The sequence below is a fragment of the Panthera onca genome, chromosome F1, assembly GCF_046562875.1.
Source record: "Panthera onca isolate mPanOnc1 chromosome F1, mPanOnc1 haplotype 2, whole genome shotgun sequence".
Lineage (NCBI taxonomy): Eukaryota > Metazoa > Chordata > Mammalia > Carnivora > Felidae > Panthera > Panthera onca.
The window spans coordinates 26,287,011-26,304,810 of NC_138355.1; the positions used below are offsets into that span (position 1 = coordinate 26,287,011).

Genomic DNA, 17,800 nt, shown 5'->3' on the forward strand with positions numbered 1-17,800 from the left:
TTCATCCCAGGGCAGGGGAAAGCTTGGGGAGAGGAAGGACTGTTTATTTCAATTCTAAAAGCATCTAATGGCTTTCCATTCTGGTGATGCTGGCACAGGACTCCCTGTGCTGGTCTGTCTTGCCCATTTGAGCTTGCTTTGGCTGTTAAATGGCTCTGTGGGCACTGCCCAGCCGTGGCCTGGCTCCAGTGACTCTGAACTCAACTTTGCCTATAACAAGTGATGGTTTTCTGGCTGTTTCCTATCTCAGCAATGGTGGCCGAGCCAGCAGAGAGAAGCTGTGCGGAGAGTGTTCAACCATTCTTGGCGTCCATCCTGGAGGAGCTCATGGGGCCGGTGAGCTCAGGATTCAGTGAAGTACGCTCACTCTTTGAAAAAGAAGTGGATGAACTTACCCAGAACTTTCAGACCACCAAAGACAACGCCCAGCTAAAAGAGGTAGATATGAAGCCAAGGAATTCAGTGTGAATGGTCTGCATGGGGCTGCCTTTTCCTTGGTGCTCTATCTGCATTCATGCTTTCTTTCCTTTCTTCCTTCTTTCCCTCTCCTTCCCTTCCTTCTCTCATTCATCTAGTTCTTCCATTCCTCCAGCCACCCCATCCATCAGTCCATTCACCTGATTTCATTTATCAATGGTTTTCAAGTTGCAAGAATAATAATATGCTTGCACAAGTGAAGCAATATGCTCATATATATGAGCATAATTGATCACCCATACCCACCCCAACACCTACACCACCTCGACTCCTGACTCCCTGAATTAACTGATATAAATAGCTTAGAATGTGTTTTCACATAATTTTTTCTTGTTCATACAAATATAGAAGCATATACCGTCATTTATATAAATTTTTTTTGTTGATTTGTTTCCAATAATAAGACTCATGATAAAAGCAATGTTTCTCAAAGTGTGGTCCCTGGACCAGCAGCGTCATTATCACCTGGCTGTTAAAAACACAAATTCTCAGCCCCCCACCAACTCTACTGAATCAGAAACTTGGGCAGAGGGGAGGTAGGGCCCAGCAGTCTGGTTTACAAGGGCCCCCCAAGGATGTGATGCACACTGAAGTTCAAGAATCACTGACAGAGGTATAATCACAGACAGACATAACGTGGCAACTTGGTTTTACTCTTGACACATCGCTACGAGTCAGTGGATAAAACCAGATACCTCTCTTTTTTCCCCCCTTATATCTTTATGCATACATATGCATGTAATTATACAGAAACAAGATAAATTTTATGAATATTTTGAATTTTCTTTTTCCAGCCTTTTTTAAACCTTGCCTTTACTCTCCCTCGTACCCTGGCACCACCCACCTCCCTACAAGTCACTAGTGTTAACATGTTAGCATATGCCATTCTGTCCTTTTCCCCATGTTTCTATAGCATATAAAACATACACATTTACAGGCTGTTTTTTCAGATTGTTCGTTAGAAAAATGGGATCGTATTACAGATCCTACTCTGTTTATCAGTGTTCTCATTCAAACATACCTCATGAAACTGTCTTCAAGTTAGCCGTTCTAGCTCTAAATCATTCTTTTAATGGCTACATAATATTTCACGTATGAATGTACCATGATTTATTCAACTATCCAAATGTTGCTGGCATCATGGACAAAGCTGCAATAAATAACCTTGTTACATATATTATGCTCTGATGCTTTCATGCCTGTGGGATAGATTCCTAAAGCAGGATTGCTAGGTTGAAACGTAGGTTTATTTCTCCTGTTAACAGATGTTGCCATTTGCATTTCAAAAAAAAAGGGATTTAAATTTTACGTTTCCACCAATTGGGTATGGCAGAGGACTTTTTTCCATATGCCCATCAGCAATAGGTATTACCACTTGTTTAAACTTTGGTGGGTCTGATAGAAGCCAAGCAGTAACCCATTTTCCCTCTCCTGCCTGCTTAATTGTTATTTCTTAAAAATAAATACAGTACATATCATGTGAGGAGGGACAAGTTTGACCCCACGTGTGTGCTCATTCACTCCACTTCTGTGAGGCTCTCACAGCTCACTTCTCAACAAGAGTAACGTTTTCTTTTTAAAAACATGCAAAAAAAAAAATGGGCCCTTTAACAATTCCTATTTAGAGGCACCTAAAAGTCTAGATTTGTCTCTTTTCTGTGACCTGAAAATCAGACAGCACATCCGATATTACTCACAGTTACTCAGTATTACTCCCCACTTCTCCCTGAGCATACATTTTCAATACCTTTCTATCTTCTCTTTCTCCACCCACCGTCCTGCTTATTCTAGAAACCCAGTATTCAATTTTAAAAATTAGTCTAAAATAAGCTTGGAAAATAGGATGCTTTATCTTGACAACAGTCGCGGTGTAAGAGCATGTTGGTAAAACCTGACGTCTCTAGCAGAGGCGGTCCGTCGCTGCCCTCATGCTGGAAGCCCTGTGGCCTCACTGACCAAGTCACTGCTCATGCAAGCCAGAAGGGGAGGGATCCCAGTTTCTAAACTGGATGCCTCTCCTAGGCCAGGCCTCTTCCTACCACCCACCTCCTTACCCACTGGCACCATAGAGAACCTACGGCAGAGGGAATCTCTGTGGGCACTGACAGAACCTCTGAGAACTGGGGAGATTCTGACTTCATTCCCAGAGTCCCAGGTGCGAGGACATCCCGACCTTTCTGAGGTTTTGTAAGTGCATGGCACTCATTAAAGAAGGCCTGGGAGGCTTGTGGGCCCAGCAGCAATTCCAGGTGCCAGGGAGCCTGCCCGCCTAGTTCTCGAGTTCTGGAGGTGGGAGCCTAGAGTCCATCAAGAGCTAAGATTGGAGCCCCCCAAATGCTTCCCTGGGTCCTTCCACCCTCCAGCCGGGTCCTCTATTAGTCCCTGCCCTAGCAATAGAACTGCCCCAGGGACCCCTGAAGGAGGGAAGCAAGACAATTGAAATGTCATTGATATAGCGACCTAGGAAGCAATTCACTCTAATAACATACATCTGATTGTTTAGACTTTATGTAATATGTAATATGCATGCAAAATTGCTCCTGAGTCTGAAGGTATTTAACTTTTCCCTTCACCAAAATGCAGCATCTAGACCGGCTTATGAATCTTCCACTGGATTCTGTGAAGATGGAACCTTGTTATATTAAAGTCAACCTGCTCCAGGAACGCCTGCAGGATCTCAAGAGCCGCTTCAGATTCCCCCACGTCGATCTGGTGGTCCAGAGGACCCAGAACTACATGCAAGAGGTGGGAGCAGCAGGGGCCTCCGTGGCGGGTGGGGATGGAGACAGCAGAGAAACTGGGGCTGGCTGGTGAGATTGGTGTGCTAGTGTCGCCCTGGGCCATGAGGTCCATTTCTCCACGATTTCTTCATCGTGTGGCGTGAGGATGTACTTTGTCCTCCCCGCTGGCTTCATCTTTCTTCCATGTGGATGAGCATCAGAAAGAAAGAAAGAAAAAAAAAAACATTTCAGGGAAATAAAGTAGCATTAGCTGATAATTACTTGATTTGTCAAACCAGTGCTTTTAACCTTGACTGCACATTTGAATCGTCTGGAGAGCTTTTGAGAAGTCCTGATGTCTAGACCCCACTCCCGGTGGTTTCCCCTACTCCTACGCCCACTGCTTCTAATATGCAGCCAGAATGGAGAACTACTGGATTAAATTAATTCCCTAACCTGGTTAAGAGTAAATCAATGAATAAATCAATCAATCATGGCTTCCTATTTGGATTTCTTGGATCTACTTGATAGATCTACCTTTTTTCCCCCATAAGGAACTTTTTCTCCAGGAACAACTATAAATTCTTTTCATACCCTAGTGCTTTCTAAATGAAGAAAGGGTGTGATCACTGAAGCCATAAAAGACCAATTCTACTTCAGAGGTGTTCTGGGGGAACTCCCTAGGGGGCTGGACAGTGTGCCAGACCCCACTTCAGAGACAGATGCTTAGATAAGTCACTAACGGTGTTTGAGAGTGCTATAACAAAGGTATGTGTTCATGCTTTGAGATCACAGGCTTGGGAAAGAAAGGAGCATTTTTGTCCTTAAAAGTTACAGGATGGATTAAGTGATACACCGTATTATCTCACCTCTGAGTTGTGAAGGATTAAAAATGGACCAGGAACAAAACTGGGCAACAGTTTAACAGAAGTCCCTTTGGTAATGCTGAACCCAGTGAAGCTGATACAGGCACACGTGCGGAGAATAAGAAATCTCAATCGCTTCCGTTTCCTGACCCTGGAGCACATCAGCCATTCTCCCCACCAAGCCCTGGCCCTGCCTCCCTTCCAGGCCGTCAGAGAAAGGCAGAGAAGTGAGGTGGTAGGCTGGAAGTGGAGAGAGGTGTGCTGGTGTGGTTTGCATCCACCGAAGAGTGGAAGTGCAGGATTAAAGCAGCCAAAAAATCACTGGAGAAGCTTCCCACCTCACTTTGTCAAGGCCTGGCTGCAGGTACAGAGACTGGAGAAAGGGGTTGACCACAGGGGAGGATGGTATTCTCAATCCCATGGCCTCCATAGGTTTTCTAGCTCAGAGAATAAGAAGAGAGGAGGGGAAAAAAATACACGTATACATGCCACCACGCGAGTGTGAGTGTGTGCTTACTTCTTAGACTCTTACTGATCCCCCTGTAGCCAGGTGCCTATTTATTTCACAGCCCAGGTGGAAGGCGTGAGGATCTGTTCTTCTGGGTGGCCGCAGAGTAGTGCCTGAGGGGACTGTGATGGTCATCCCCTCCCTGCTCCAGGGCAGAGACCCTGGCCTCTGACCAGGTGTCGTTCTGTGTCGCCTTTGGTTTCTAGTTAATGGAGAATGCAGTATTCACTTTCGAGCAATTGCTTTCCCCACACCTCCAAGGAGAGGCATCCAGAACTGCGATCGCCATTGAGAAGGTTAAGCTCCGAGTCTTAAAGGTAAAACCATTCTCTCATTTGTGGGAAGCATAAAACAAGAGCGTGACCCCTGCTTTTGTTAAGTGGAAAATACCAAGTTCTCTTTCACACTCCCTGTTTGTAATCCGGCCCCTTTGCCCCCTTGAGGTAGCAATGGCTACCAGGCATCCAGTCCCCGCCCGCTCCCCCCCCCCCCCCCGCCTTAACTTTCATGCCTGTTCTGGCATCTAGTGGCAGCTTTAGGGACCGCAGGTCCTCAGTATCATTGTCCATCAGCTAGAAGTGACCTGTTCCCAGCTTGCATTCATAGCAGTTGCACTTGATATTTATTGCCTGTCCACTGTAAGCAAAAAATTGTGGTAGGTATTGCCTGTGATAGCCAATACACAGCCTCCTTCAAAGAGCTTACGATATAGTAAAACCCATTTAAATTGGCCAACGGTTTTTAGAAAAATCGAGATCTCCTGGCAAAGGAAGTACTCAAAAAAAAAAAAAAAAAAAAGATGCCCACCATGTGAAATTGTTTTTATTGTGCTTACTGCTTAAGTATATATCAAAATGGTTTTTAATAATACCAGCTTACACTGGTGTATTTTTAAAGCTTTTTTTGTTTTTAACCTATCCTGTTTTGTTCGATTCTCACATGGACTTGTGATATGATTAGAATATGTCTCCATTGTAAAGATGAGGAAAGTGACCCACTAAGAGCTAGCGTGACTTACTTAAGCTCAACAGGCTAGTCAATGGTGAGCCTAGAGCTCAAACTATATTTAAACTTAGCCCACTAGTTTCTTACTACCTATTCCCTTAAACAGTGCCTTGAAGCAGAAGATAAAAGTCCCACAGAGCCTAGAATGTGGTCCCTGAATTTTAGACCCAATCTTAATACCTCGCAGAAAGTAGGAAACTCTGGCAACCAAATCACTGAGCAATAAAATAAATAAATAAAGCAAATTAAAAAAGCAAATAAAAAAGCAATTTTTATTATGATAACACAAATAATAATGAGCTTTCAATTGGAAAGAAAAGATAGAATCAATGTCAATAACACCTCCAGTGTTAGGACACTTTATACCTTTCAGGACAGTCCATTCCTTCTCTGGACACCTTCAACCTCAAGAACATACTACCTGATGTGAAGCCAAAGTTCTCACCATTGGTGATTCTAGTTCTGTCCTCCCTGTCCATGTCCCTCAACATAGTAGCCTTTGGTTGTTTTCAAAGCTCAGAGAATAAGAAGAGAGGAGGGGAGCTAAATTTCACCCAAAGTTATTATTTCTGGTATGAATGCCTTCATGTCTTTAACCATTCTACTCACATGCCTGTGACTATGTTCCGGTTTGTCTGTGTTCCCCTTGAAGTATCATCTAAAACCAAACTGTGGTCCCTAGGCTTGACTATTCCATGCAGAACAGTGAATGATCATCTTTCTTGGTCTAGATACTAAACTTCTTTGGTTAACATGCCACAGTGTTAAGGTTGCAATGATCCAGACTCTGTCTTCCCTTGTGGAAACCATTACAACCCACTAATCCTGCTTTTAGGATATAGAGTGAAAGAAGTAGATGACTGTGGCTCCTATGGAGCCACCCAGGACAGGGGTGATGTCATACAAACTCACTCCCCAGTTCTGTCCCCAACTTCTTTATAATGCAGAAGTTATTGTTTTGGTCTTGCCTCAGTTTCCCTATCTGTAAGAGGGGAGGATAAGATGGGTCACTAATAGTCGTACCCTCCACCCAGGGTTGAGAGAATTGCATGATAAGATCTCTGAGACCTTAGAAACACCACAAGTGTCCTCAGAAATTAGGGGAAAAACAGAGACAAGTGAGTGACTGAGTTTTTGTTTAAGCAAAAGTTAACAGATTGCAATGTTGCTATTTAGCATATGTTTCTATCTCTGTATTGACAGCAATATGATTATGACAGCAGCACCATCAGGAAGAGGATATTTCAAGAGGCACTGGTTCAAATCACACTTCCCACCGTGCAGAAGGCACTGGCATCCACATGCAAACCAGTAAGGAGATGAGTTACTCCAGAGAGCATACTTTTATTGCTATTAAGTTCAAGCAAGTCCTTTTGCTATGATGTGCTTACAAACAGTAGACTAGACCCGGGAGGGGTCAGCAAATTTTTCTATAAGTGGTCAGATAGTAAATATTTTAGGATTCATGGATCATAGTGTTTTGTTGCAACTACTCAGCTCTGCTAAGTGCAAAAGCAGACATAGGCAATACATTGACAATGGGTGCTTCTGTGTTCCAATAAAACTTTATTTGCAAAAACAAGCAGCCACCAGATTTGCTGACCCCTGACCTAGACAAAATCTCAAAGGTAATGATCTGACTCTGAGCCAAATTAAGGCTTGCCATAGAACATCTGAGGACACCAGGCATTCTTCATCATAGTATGACTCTTGGGAACCACATGTCCTCTGAAACTTGACCGCTAAATCCCGAAAAAGACCTTAAGAAACATGATTACAGAAGGGTATTTTTTTCTTATAAATCCAGTAATGTGTGTTTGGTGAAATCAATGAAACTGAAACCACTTAAAGCTGCTACCAGTGACAGCCATGATTATGAAGGTGTGACTTAGTCTGCAGAGCAGAGTAATGAACAAGCTGCCTGAGGAGGCTGGTTCAACATCTGGGTGCAAGTTCTGGCTCCTCCATATATTGGCTCTGGGGCCTTGAGCAAGTCACTTTTCCTCTTCCTTGGCCTAGATTCCATCTTCTAGAAAATGGAGATGACATATTTTGTGGCATGTTTCTTAAGATTGAGGAGACTAGAATGATTTAATTAATATTCGATGAGCGCTTACCATGTTAAACACTTTGTATGGATTATCTCAATAATTTTCATGACAACTCTAGGAGGAGGTGCTATTTATATCTTCATTGTACAAATGAGGAAATCTGAGGGATTAAGTCACAGGCCCAAAGTCACAGCTGGTAACCACCAGAGTTTGAACTCAGCTCACACTTGCTAATAACATGGCATCCACTCAGCAAATGGTATATTTACAGTAAATGGTATATTTACTACTATTAAAGTTTCTACATTTTAGAAATGATATATGAGCCTGGACATTATCAGTGCCTTCTCCCTCTTGGAGCAAATCATAAAGAGCTTTTTAGAATTTAAAAAGGGCTTTGGGGTAGCTTAGAGGGTCTCCAAGAGTTGGAATATTAAAATCCTTTGCATAAGCTATTTTACTGCAGAAATTTCTTTGGTCATTTTTATATTCTATAAATGTTTTGTTTTTTTTTTTCCTTTAGAGTCTTGGCATATCTAGTACCCAGCATTTATTTCTGGGCGTTTGATAAAAGTCAAAGGAGTAAAGAATCTGTCCGTATGTTTGGCCCTTGGCCATATGTGGATGGAAAAATGCTGCCACCCAGAGGATGACTTAGTCCACCTCTCGTTGTGTCTGTACACAGATATTCTGCCTGGGGTGTTTTTCTTCTTCTATCCCAAAGCAATCTGGGTGCCTCAAGGCCATCTTGTCCAAGAAGAGGAGAAGAGTAAAGAAAGTCCCCTTTTTCATCAGTTCCCTTTCTCCAAGCATCAGCAGAACTGTACCCAATCTATAAAATGCTCTTATGATTTTTAATCAAGAGAGATTAGTTGCAAAAGAAGCTGACACCCCAGGTTTTCAGTAGTTAAGGATATTATTCCAGTGCCAAGAAATTTCCTAAAATCTGAATTTGCAGAATGGGCAAATTTGGGAATTACTTGCTTCATTGAAGGATTCTTTATTTGACTAAAGCATGGTCCTTTTGGTTCTTTATATCACAGCTTCCTAGATCTGTGGTACTCCAGTCCAGCCGCACATTAAAATTGCATGGGAAGCTTTAAAAAAAATTCCAATTCCTCAAGACCCAACCTCAGGGCTTCCAGTTAGATTGCTCCAAGGAATTAAACATACATTATCGTTTAATCAGTTCAATATAGAAGACCTATTTTATAAAGCCAGACATCTCACGACAGTATAAACATCCCTAGAAATTGTTCCTTTCCACACACTTATTTAGCTGTTTGAAATTTTAAAGGCCTGCTGTTTATTCCACAAACATGTATTGAATATGTATCAAATGTGATCCAGGCACTGTGCTAGGCCAATGTCCCTGCTGTCCTGGAGTTCATAGCCTAGAGGCAGCTGACAGGCATGGACAGGCATATAGTATGCCATGTGATGAGCACAGCAGTGGCCTTATGGGGAAGAGCAATGGCCATGGTTCTGAGCCGGGTGCCCAGCTCTGCTTATGGGGTCAGGGAGGATGTCCCAGAGTCATGTTTTCACCTAGTCCTTAGGCACCAGTCAGGGGAGTAAAGAATGGGAGACCACCTAGGGAGATGAAAGGGTGTTGCAGACATGAGCCTGTGGCCCTCGCTTTGCAGAGGAAGGGAGAGGCACAGAGCAGTGACATGACTTATTCAGGTCCCACAGCTAATCCAGGGCAGTGTCCAGCCTCCTGGGCAGTGCTCTTTCCACACAGTTCTTGTCTGTGTGTCAGTCCTGCCTCACAGACCCTCTCAGGGTCATGGAAGCTCATGCCTTTTCAATCCTTTGGCTTTGCTCTAGGGCGGATATAAAGGGACCCCATTATCACCTGTTGTGACCTGGTCCTGAACAACAGGCCCCCAAGTCCTATAGCACTGAGTTGTCTGCATGTAGTGGCTTCTGATCACCTGCTGTAAATCCTGTCCCTTCAGGCGAAAAGCATCAAATCCCGCTGCTAAGGCCCTGGCCCTTGGGGCCCTTCCAGCACCATCAGCTGTAAGGATAACTGAGTTCATCACTGGCATGTGATTTGGTACATTTTGATCCCTTCTGTGTCCTCATGCTGATAACTGGGATATGATTTGGTACATTTTGACCCCTTGCTGTCCTCGAGCCATCTGGAAACTCTCCGAAAGCAGGAAGGGTTAAGGGCTTCTGCATCCTGCCTAGGTTTGTCAATGAGTGTCAGGGCCAGTTGGAGGGAAAGAAGAGAATGTTCCTGAAGAACTCTTGACTAGAGATTCCCCACACCTGAAAAAGGCCCCATCCTAATAAAGTTAAATATCTAGTCCAGGGACCCAGGAATTTCACTTCTAGGTATGAACTTAAGATAAATAAACCCCTAAATCCAAAAAGATCATGCAAAGGATGTTTATAGCAATTATATTCATAATAGTTAAAAATGGAAAAATCTCAACATCATCGATAGGAGTATAGCTAAACAATTTTAGTCCACCCATATAGTGAATGCCTTTCATCAATAAAAGGGAGTGAGCTACTGATACAGGCAGCAACACGGATGAATCTCTAAACCAAATACACAAGAAGATGTGATGCAATTTATATAAAGTTCAAGAATTAGAAAAACTAATCTATTGTGACAGATATCAGAGTAATGCTTATCTCTTGGTGGGGCTATAGGCTGGAAAAAATGCACAGGGTGTTGAAAATGTTCTCTGTCATGATCTGGGCTATAGTTACGTGGGTTTAGTTAATATATTTAAAATCACTGAGATGCACTTATAAAATGTGTACATTGTACCGTGTGTAACTTACTTGGTAAAGTCCTGTTGGAGTTTAAAAGGAAAAAAAAGAGGAAGAAGGGAGCATTTTGGTTGTAATGAAAAAAAAAGGAGGGCCTTGAGACCCACTGACCCACCGACAGGGCTTTGAGATGATCAAAATCTGTGTGCGCAGTACAGGAAATGGTGCCTTGGTGCCTGGGGAAAAGGAAGGGAATGACCAACGGCTGAGTGCCCCACTCTCCGAGGAGGGGGTCACGAGTGGGAGCCATACTCTCTGTATCTCCTCTACAAATTGCCCTCTCATGCCTTGTCCTCTGTCTTCCTATCTCTCACCCTCCCAGGAGCTCCAGAAATACGAGCAGTTCATTTTTGCAGATCACACCAATATGATTCACGTTGAAAATGTCTATGAGGAGATTTTACATCAGAGCCTCCTTGACGAAACCCTGAAAGGTAAGGAAGATTTACTTGGTGCCGAGAGTGGGGACACCAGATAGATGGGAGTACCCCTCAAAGGGGACCCAGTGAGGCCAGTGAGGTTTCTCAACAGGGATGAAAGGGGAAGAAGCAATCGATACTGGTTTGTCGGGGAGACAGAGAGGAAAGAGAGAGGGATACTGACCTTGACCGAGGTTCATGGTTTGGCACACACTGTGCTGGCCCGTTAGATATTATTTCTTTGAATATCAATAAGAACTCTGTGAGACAGGAATTTCAAGCTTCATTTTTCAGAGAAAACCGAGGTTTGGGGAGATTAAGGCTGGACTGTCTCATGAACAGCTGTCTTCCTCCGGCTGCTCCAGACAGAAACAAAGGAAAACAGGTGCTTTTAGCCACAGACTCACAGCCCCTCCCAGAGCCAGGAGGAGGTGAATCCAGGAAAAAGGGCTGCCAGCTGCTCCCTCAGCACATTCCTCACCTCCCATCAGCTGGACAGAAGCAGACACGGGGTGCCGACACAGTGCTCCGTGTCCACTATCCGTGGACTGAGGCCTTGCTTGTGATGGGACCGTGGACAGGAAAACTTTGATAGAAATATGCCGGACAGGGCCATTCCCTGAAACCATAGGCCTGAAACGTATCTGGTCTTCGTGGAGAAGGTGTTAGTATCCCCAAAAACCCTCCACAAAGAAAACTGGCCAGGCACAAGCCCCAGGTCACAGTAGCCAATCCGACGAGATAAAAAATGTAAAGATGTCAGCACAGTGTGTGACAGGAGGGGCCCGCTCAAGGCCAGTCCACCGTGGCACCTTTGAGCCAATTAGGAAATGGCTCCCGTTCTCCAGACACTTGATTGCTCTCTGTCAAAAAATCGCCGTGATACACTGATTTTATCAGAGTAGGGTGCTCTGCTGCCAGGTGCTGGAGAATTTTGCTGACTACACACATCTGCGCTGATCCTGGAGCGAATGGCACCCCCTTGAGTGTGATCCTTTTGGGCACTATACAACTGGCACAGCTATAGTGGAGGTCAAACTGTCAGCTGCTATCATTATTTTTACTGTTTGTAGTCCTCTCAAGGCCTCTAAGACTGAGTGGATGCACACAGGTCTTCATTCTAGACACTACACGTCAACAGGGCTCTCTCTGCATGCTCAGTACGGAGTACACGTTACACATTCAGGACTAGACTGGGAGGTGAAGCAGAGAAATGTCAGGCCTGCCCCTGCACTGGGGCCTCCATGAGTGCTACAGATGATACTATTCTACATTGCGAGCTCCTTGAAAGCAAAAGCCGTACTTTATTCATCTTTGGATTCTCAAAGTCTGTCCCATCGTTGATGCCCACTTTGAAAAAATGAATGAGCAAAGGAATGAATGAATGAACACTACAGAGGTCCAGAGTTTGGAATGAGTTTGTGGGCTTTTGGTCGTCAGGGAAGGACAGCTGGAAGAGGGTGAACAAAAACTGGAATTTGAAGTCGAGAAATGTATGTGGATAGCCAGAAAAGCTGGGAAGGAAGCTTGGCTTCTGGATAAAATCAGAAACCCCAGGGTGGCCAGGGCAGAGTGTTAATGTCATGTTTTGTGTTCTGGTCTCTCTCAGTGATAAAGGAAGCTGCTATCCTGAAGAAACACAACTTATTTGAAGACAACATGGCCTTGCCCAGTGAAAGCGTGTCCAGCTTAACTGATCTAAAAACCCCTGCAGGGTCAAACCAGGCCAGCCCTGCCAGGAGAGCCTCAGCCATTCTGCCAGGAGTTTCAGATAGTGAGTCCCTGAGTAATGAAGTATTCCAGGAGTCAGGGGAAAAGAAGCAGCCTGGGGTCCCTAGTCCATTGGCCAAAGAAGAAAGCCTTTCTCTTCCTGTACCCGACCCTCCCCCGGGTGAGAATGGACAGGTGATTATTGCAGGCATGGATGGCCCTGTCGTAGATCTTGTGGCTGCAGAGGACACGGCAGGAGCCCTGGGCACATGCTCACCAGAGCTGGAGTTTGGAGGGGCTCCTGAGGGTGGAGAGCCCACCTGCGAAAAGCCAGAATCCAGCTCTGCCTCAGGCTCCTTAAAGGAGCTCAGAAATTTGTTGACAGTGACCATTGAGGTACCAGTGGAATCTGCCACCCTTGAGATTGAAAAAGATACAAACGAGGAGACCCTTGTTCCCCAAGAAATTGAAAAATTAGAGGAAACGACTCAGACCTACACAGAGGCCGGTCCAGCAGCTGCCTCCAGCCAACACAGCTGTGAAGAGAATGAAGTCAGTGAGAGGGAGGCCCATTCTCCCCCTCCGGAGGCGGAGGCTGGCAGGGTGGAGTTGGGGGGATTTGTGGAGGCTCAGCTGATCTGTGAAGGGCTCACCCAGGGTGACAGCCGCCCAGACCCCACAGAGCAGCAAGCAGAGGCCGGGGAGCCCGCTGAGAGCGAGCTCACAGGCAGGGCTTCCAGACTGGAGGCCCAGGCTGTATCCACTGTGGAGGGTGAGGCCGGGCAGCAAGAAGATTGCATTTCCAGGGCTGACCACACGTGCCCCAGTGAGAGCCAGGTTTCTGTGGAAGAAGCGGTGGGAGGGAATAGCAGCATGGCCCAGGCTGCTGCCAGTGTGGAGACAGAGCAGATTCAGGCTGCTGGTGTTCATGAGTGTCAGTGGGTGGTGGAGAATGTTCCAAACATCGATCTGCTAGATTCACAAGACGTCGGGGAGAGTACCCTAGGGCGACCCTCAGAAGAGTGAAAGGGGCAATTTGGCATAAGTATTTCTTTGCACAAACTCAGCCAGAGGTTAATGGTTATGGGTATACTTAGGGGTTACACGCAAGTTGTTACCATAAAAAGCAAACAAACAAACAAAAAAACAAAATTAAGTACTTAGTGTGTGTGATGAAACCAGAGGATATGCACACCGGGCATGTGCACTGAGGCAGACCTTTGTGGAATTGAACAGTTCTACCATGAATTACTGCGTTAGCATTTTAATAGGAATTACAAAGTAATGGAGTGTTTGGGGTGAAAGGCAGCTGAGGGTGTCTAAGGGAAGCAGTGGTGTTCCAGCGAAGATGAAGAAAACAGTGGGAGCACGGTTGCCAATACACTGCACATTTTCCTCTAATGCACTTTAAGGCTTTTTAATTTTGGGTAAGAATGCAAATGTGTATTGTAAATCCAGCTTCACCGTCTACTATCCCCACTTCACTGTCCCTGAAGGACTCAGCATTCATCCACAGTCAGACCGCAGGAAAGGGTAGGTGGCGAGCACTGGTCACCCTGCTGTGGGCAGTCCTACAGCGCCTGAGACGTTATGCCTGAGAGAGCCCATGGGGAGCTGAGCAGAAACAGAGGAACGTTGTGGTCTGTGGGACTGTCTGAGCCTGTTACTAATTCCGCTATCAATGTCTTGTTAATTAATCGTGTTGATTCTTATTAATTAATCACCTTTTGGGGAAATTCAGATGAGGCAAGAAAATTTCCTTGGCATGTGTAAGCCTGAAAGCATTCCAAATTAGTCTTAGAATGTGCAGAGAGAGCTTAGCTAATTACCGAGTGTAAAAGACTACCAATTAAACAAGCATTATTTGAAAGCTACTGTATGCCACGTGCTGTGCTAGGCATAGTAATAACAAAAAAGAAGAAGAAAAGATAAAGGTGCTTTGTCTAGCATAAATTAAAAGGCCTATGGGAATTTAAAGAAAAAAAATATGTCCATTTTCAAACCATGACAACTTTCTGTCTATCCATTCAGCAGACCTGGTTCATTCCCAGAGGGGGAATAAGGTGAATAAATGGGGAAGGAAGGAAGAAAGGAAGGAAGGAAGGAGAGAGAAGAAAAAAGAAAGGCAGGTGGACAGCGAAAGAGAGAAAGAAAAAAGCCAAGTTGTACAATATCAAATTCCAAAGATGTCACCCCAAGTGGAAATCATTTGTTTGATCATGCAGCAAGTTAACTGAGTCCCAATTATGTCCCCGGCACTGGAGATGCTGTAGTGAAAAAGACTCTGTTCCTCTCTCCCAGAACTTACACCTTAATGGAAATAGACACAGATACATCTTCTCGATGGATCGTGACCAATGATAACTGTTAATGTTAAAGGACTTACTTGCAAAAGATTAAAAAGATGTGTTCTAATCTTCAAGAAAATACCATGTTATTTTTTAAAAGCTTCTGGCCCAGGAACTACCTGTTGATACTTCCTTGCATAAATTTTAGCATTAGATCCCAACGTATTGTCCTAAAAGCCTGTTTTGATCATCATCAGCAAATTTATATCAGTTATTTTATCCCACAGTTTAACTATTTAACCAGGAATTAAAATATAGCTCTGTCCACCTCCCCAGGAAGAATTTCTAGGTTTCTACATCACAAAGAATGAAGAATAATCAGTATAACTATATTCTCATATTGAATCATTATAACTTCTCTTAGGGTGTTTAGATCTTCACATCTATGAAGGATCTCCTTGTAGGGAAAGAAGGCAGAGGCCACTCCTCCCCTGGTCCCCTGCAGTACCCAGTGTTCACTCATATCCTTGCATTTAGCATAGAGTATTGAAATTCTATTTACTTCCCGTCTCTTCCGGGGGCCCCTCTGCTCAAGGACAGAAACTGGGGTTTATTAATCATGTGTGCTTCCTGCTAGGGAGACACAGCCTTGAGTAACGGCTCACTGCCTTCTCAAGCCACTTTCATATCCCTAGTGCTGAGCATAAGCACTGGCACGCGTCAAGCTGCTCAGGAAATGTGAGAACTGAACGCCCGCCACGCTGCTGTGCCGGGGCTATCTGGGGCTTGCTGTCAGGCAGGGAGACGTTTTTAATTGGACTTTTTGCCTTTGGGGAGTCTTCCCTTAAGGCGAGTCCAAAGTCCAAGAGGCAGACAGCCAGATGGTCAGATGCGCTGCCCAGTAAGGCCAGGAGCCAAAGGAGCAGTGCCCAGCCCCACCCGGGACTGCCCTTCTCTCTCCAGGAGAAGTCAGCGAGCAAGGAGGTACATGCGCTCAGTACGAGCCCATGCTGGAGCTTCCCACCTTCCTCCCTTTGCTCACCTCAGGGCTTCTTGGACCCCTCGGAAAACTAAGAGATTTTTCCAACCCTAAAGAAAGTACATCTCACTGCATTGGATGGATGAACATCAGTGACCTCTCTTTCCTCATCTTGTAGGCCAGAGGGTGCTGGGAGGATATAGCTGACAATACAAATAATTTTTCTGTACAGATTTCACAAAAGACAAGTTCACTAGATTAAGCGGGATGATTGTTCTGTTTGAAGGTGGAACAGGAAACTAACGTTCGTTAAAAATATTCCTTATTCATTTCAACATGTCGAATGGCATAGCTCCATATTACTATGAGCTTGTCTTGTTTTTAATAGACTTGTTCATGTTGATTCAGTGGTTTCCAGGTTAGAGCAAGGTTATTGTAATTTAAATGAGCAGCATGAAAGGCTTCTGCAGGCTGCTCTAGGGATCTCTCCTATGGGCAAATCCATTAGAAATGCATAAAACCTCAGGACATGGTTTTTGGCAAAAATCCCATGACTTTAAATGAGCTATGTTACTATTGACCTTTTACAAAGAGAATGTTTTCCTTGAAAAAATTTGGCTTGTCATTTTTTCCTTTGCAGCTTAGAGTGGAGACAGTGGTGCCTTGAGTCATGCAGAGAAAACTCTCTTTTCAAAAAAAATATTTTGGAAATCACAAGGATAAGATTCCGACCTGTCCAAAAGCTTTTATAAAGAGGCTGAGTGTGAGGAACTGCAGGTCTTTGGGCCTGATCTTCTACATTTTATTGCAAAGATTCTTAAGTCTGGTTTTGTGACCCTCCAGACTGGAGTCGGTGATTTCAAAGGGTTTCACAGTTCTGCCAGATGAGTGATTTTCATTCTTTATAAAAAGTGCTAAATGCTATATGCTACATAGCAATTTTACTATGGGGAGGGGAAGGGCATTACTGATTAAAGCAATACAGATTCAGTAGGTTAAAAAAAGTCAGCTACGTGTGTCTTCTTACTTTACCCAGGGTTTGGGGACCTGCCTTCTGAAGTCTGTAACTTCAAGAATAAAATCTACACTGTGGATGGGTTTTTCTGGTCACTATATAAAGCAAATAAACTTAAAAGCACTTTGTAACCACATATTTACTCTGCCAAGTGCCTATATTCCAATAAAATGTTCATCCTTGAAGACTTGTCCAAATGTCATATTTGTTTAGAATGGGGGTGGTTTCTTTTAAGCAAACGTCATACTCGAGCTGGGAGTAACACCCTCAGATGGAAGAGTGAGTCACTATTGCCGTATTATGGAACTTTTCATTTTCTGTTGTCAGAAAGGAGTCCACAGAGAAGTCACTTAATGTCAGAGGTAATTATGCTTTGAAACTTAGGCTTATTTCTCTAGAAATAATTTCTCTATGTCTGTAATAATGGGCAATTACTCTTGACGTAATTGAACTACTGTTCAAACAAATTTATCTGCAATGGGTAACACTAAGCAAAACATCCATTCTTTCTACAGTCATGCATAAAATAATATTTACTCACCAATATCCACAGTTGCTCATTCCTCCAGGAATTAATTCATCCAAAAAATAATGATTCTGTATTTATTATATGTAGGCACTCTAGTGGGTACTGGAGAAACAGAGGTGAACATGATGGATATGTCCCTGATATCCCCAAACTCAAGTTCTCAGGGTAAACATGGCCAGGGAGAGCCAAGAATGGGTATTTGCTTCCTAGCCTGGTGTAAAACACCTCTCAACCTTCGCCATAGTCTTCCCCTTTCCAAGAATTTCTGATCCTCTTTGTCAATCTGGCCAATGCCCACTTTTCCTGTAAGAGTCAGGATAAGTCAGGACAAACCTCCCCCCACCCTCACCACAACCACGATAACACTTTGCTGAACTGTCACCCTAATTTACTTGCCCACTTCTGGTTGTTTTCTCTTACTCTACCACAGCCATCTACCT

The 17,800-nt window shown here is 44.2% G+C and overlaps 1 protein-coding gene and 1 long non-coding RNA gene across 2 annotated transcripts in view; one reads left to right on the forward strand and one right to left on the reverse strand.

The window, feature by feature from the left end:
* NIBAN1 (niban apoptosis regulator 1) overlaps nt 1-17,016 on the forward strand; it is a 152,006-nt gene extending 134,990 nt beyond the window's left edge. Inside the window, exons 9-14 of the mRNA XM_060643718.3 lie at nt 251-438; nt 3,061-3,222; nt 4,778-4,888; nt 6,780-6,887; nt 10,743-10,854; nt 12,449-17,016. Of these exons, the coding sequence (XP_060499701.1) occupies nt 251-438; nt 3,061-3,222; nt 4,778-4,888; nt 6,780-6,887; nt 10,743-10,854; nt 12,449-13,575 (1,808 nt within the window). The 3' untranslated portion in view covers nt 13,576-17,016. The remainder of the gene's footprint in view (nt 1-250; nt 439-3,060; nt 3,223-4,777; nt 4,889-6,779; nt 6,888-10,742; nt 10,855-12,448) is intronic.
* Nucleotides 3,216-17,800, reverse strand: part of LOC132686135 (uncharacterized) — a 39,592-nt gene continuing 25,007 nt past the window's right edge. The window contains exon 4 of the long non-coding RNA XR_013553199.2: nt 3,216-3,396. This is a non-coding gene — a long non-coding RNA (uncharacterized LOC132686135). The remainder of the gene's footprint in view (nt 3,397-17,800) is intronic.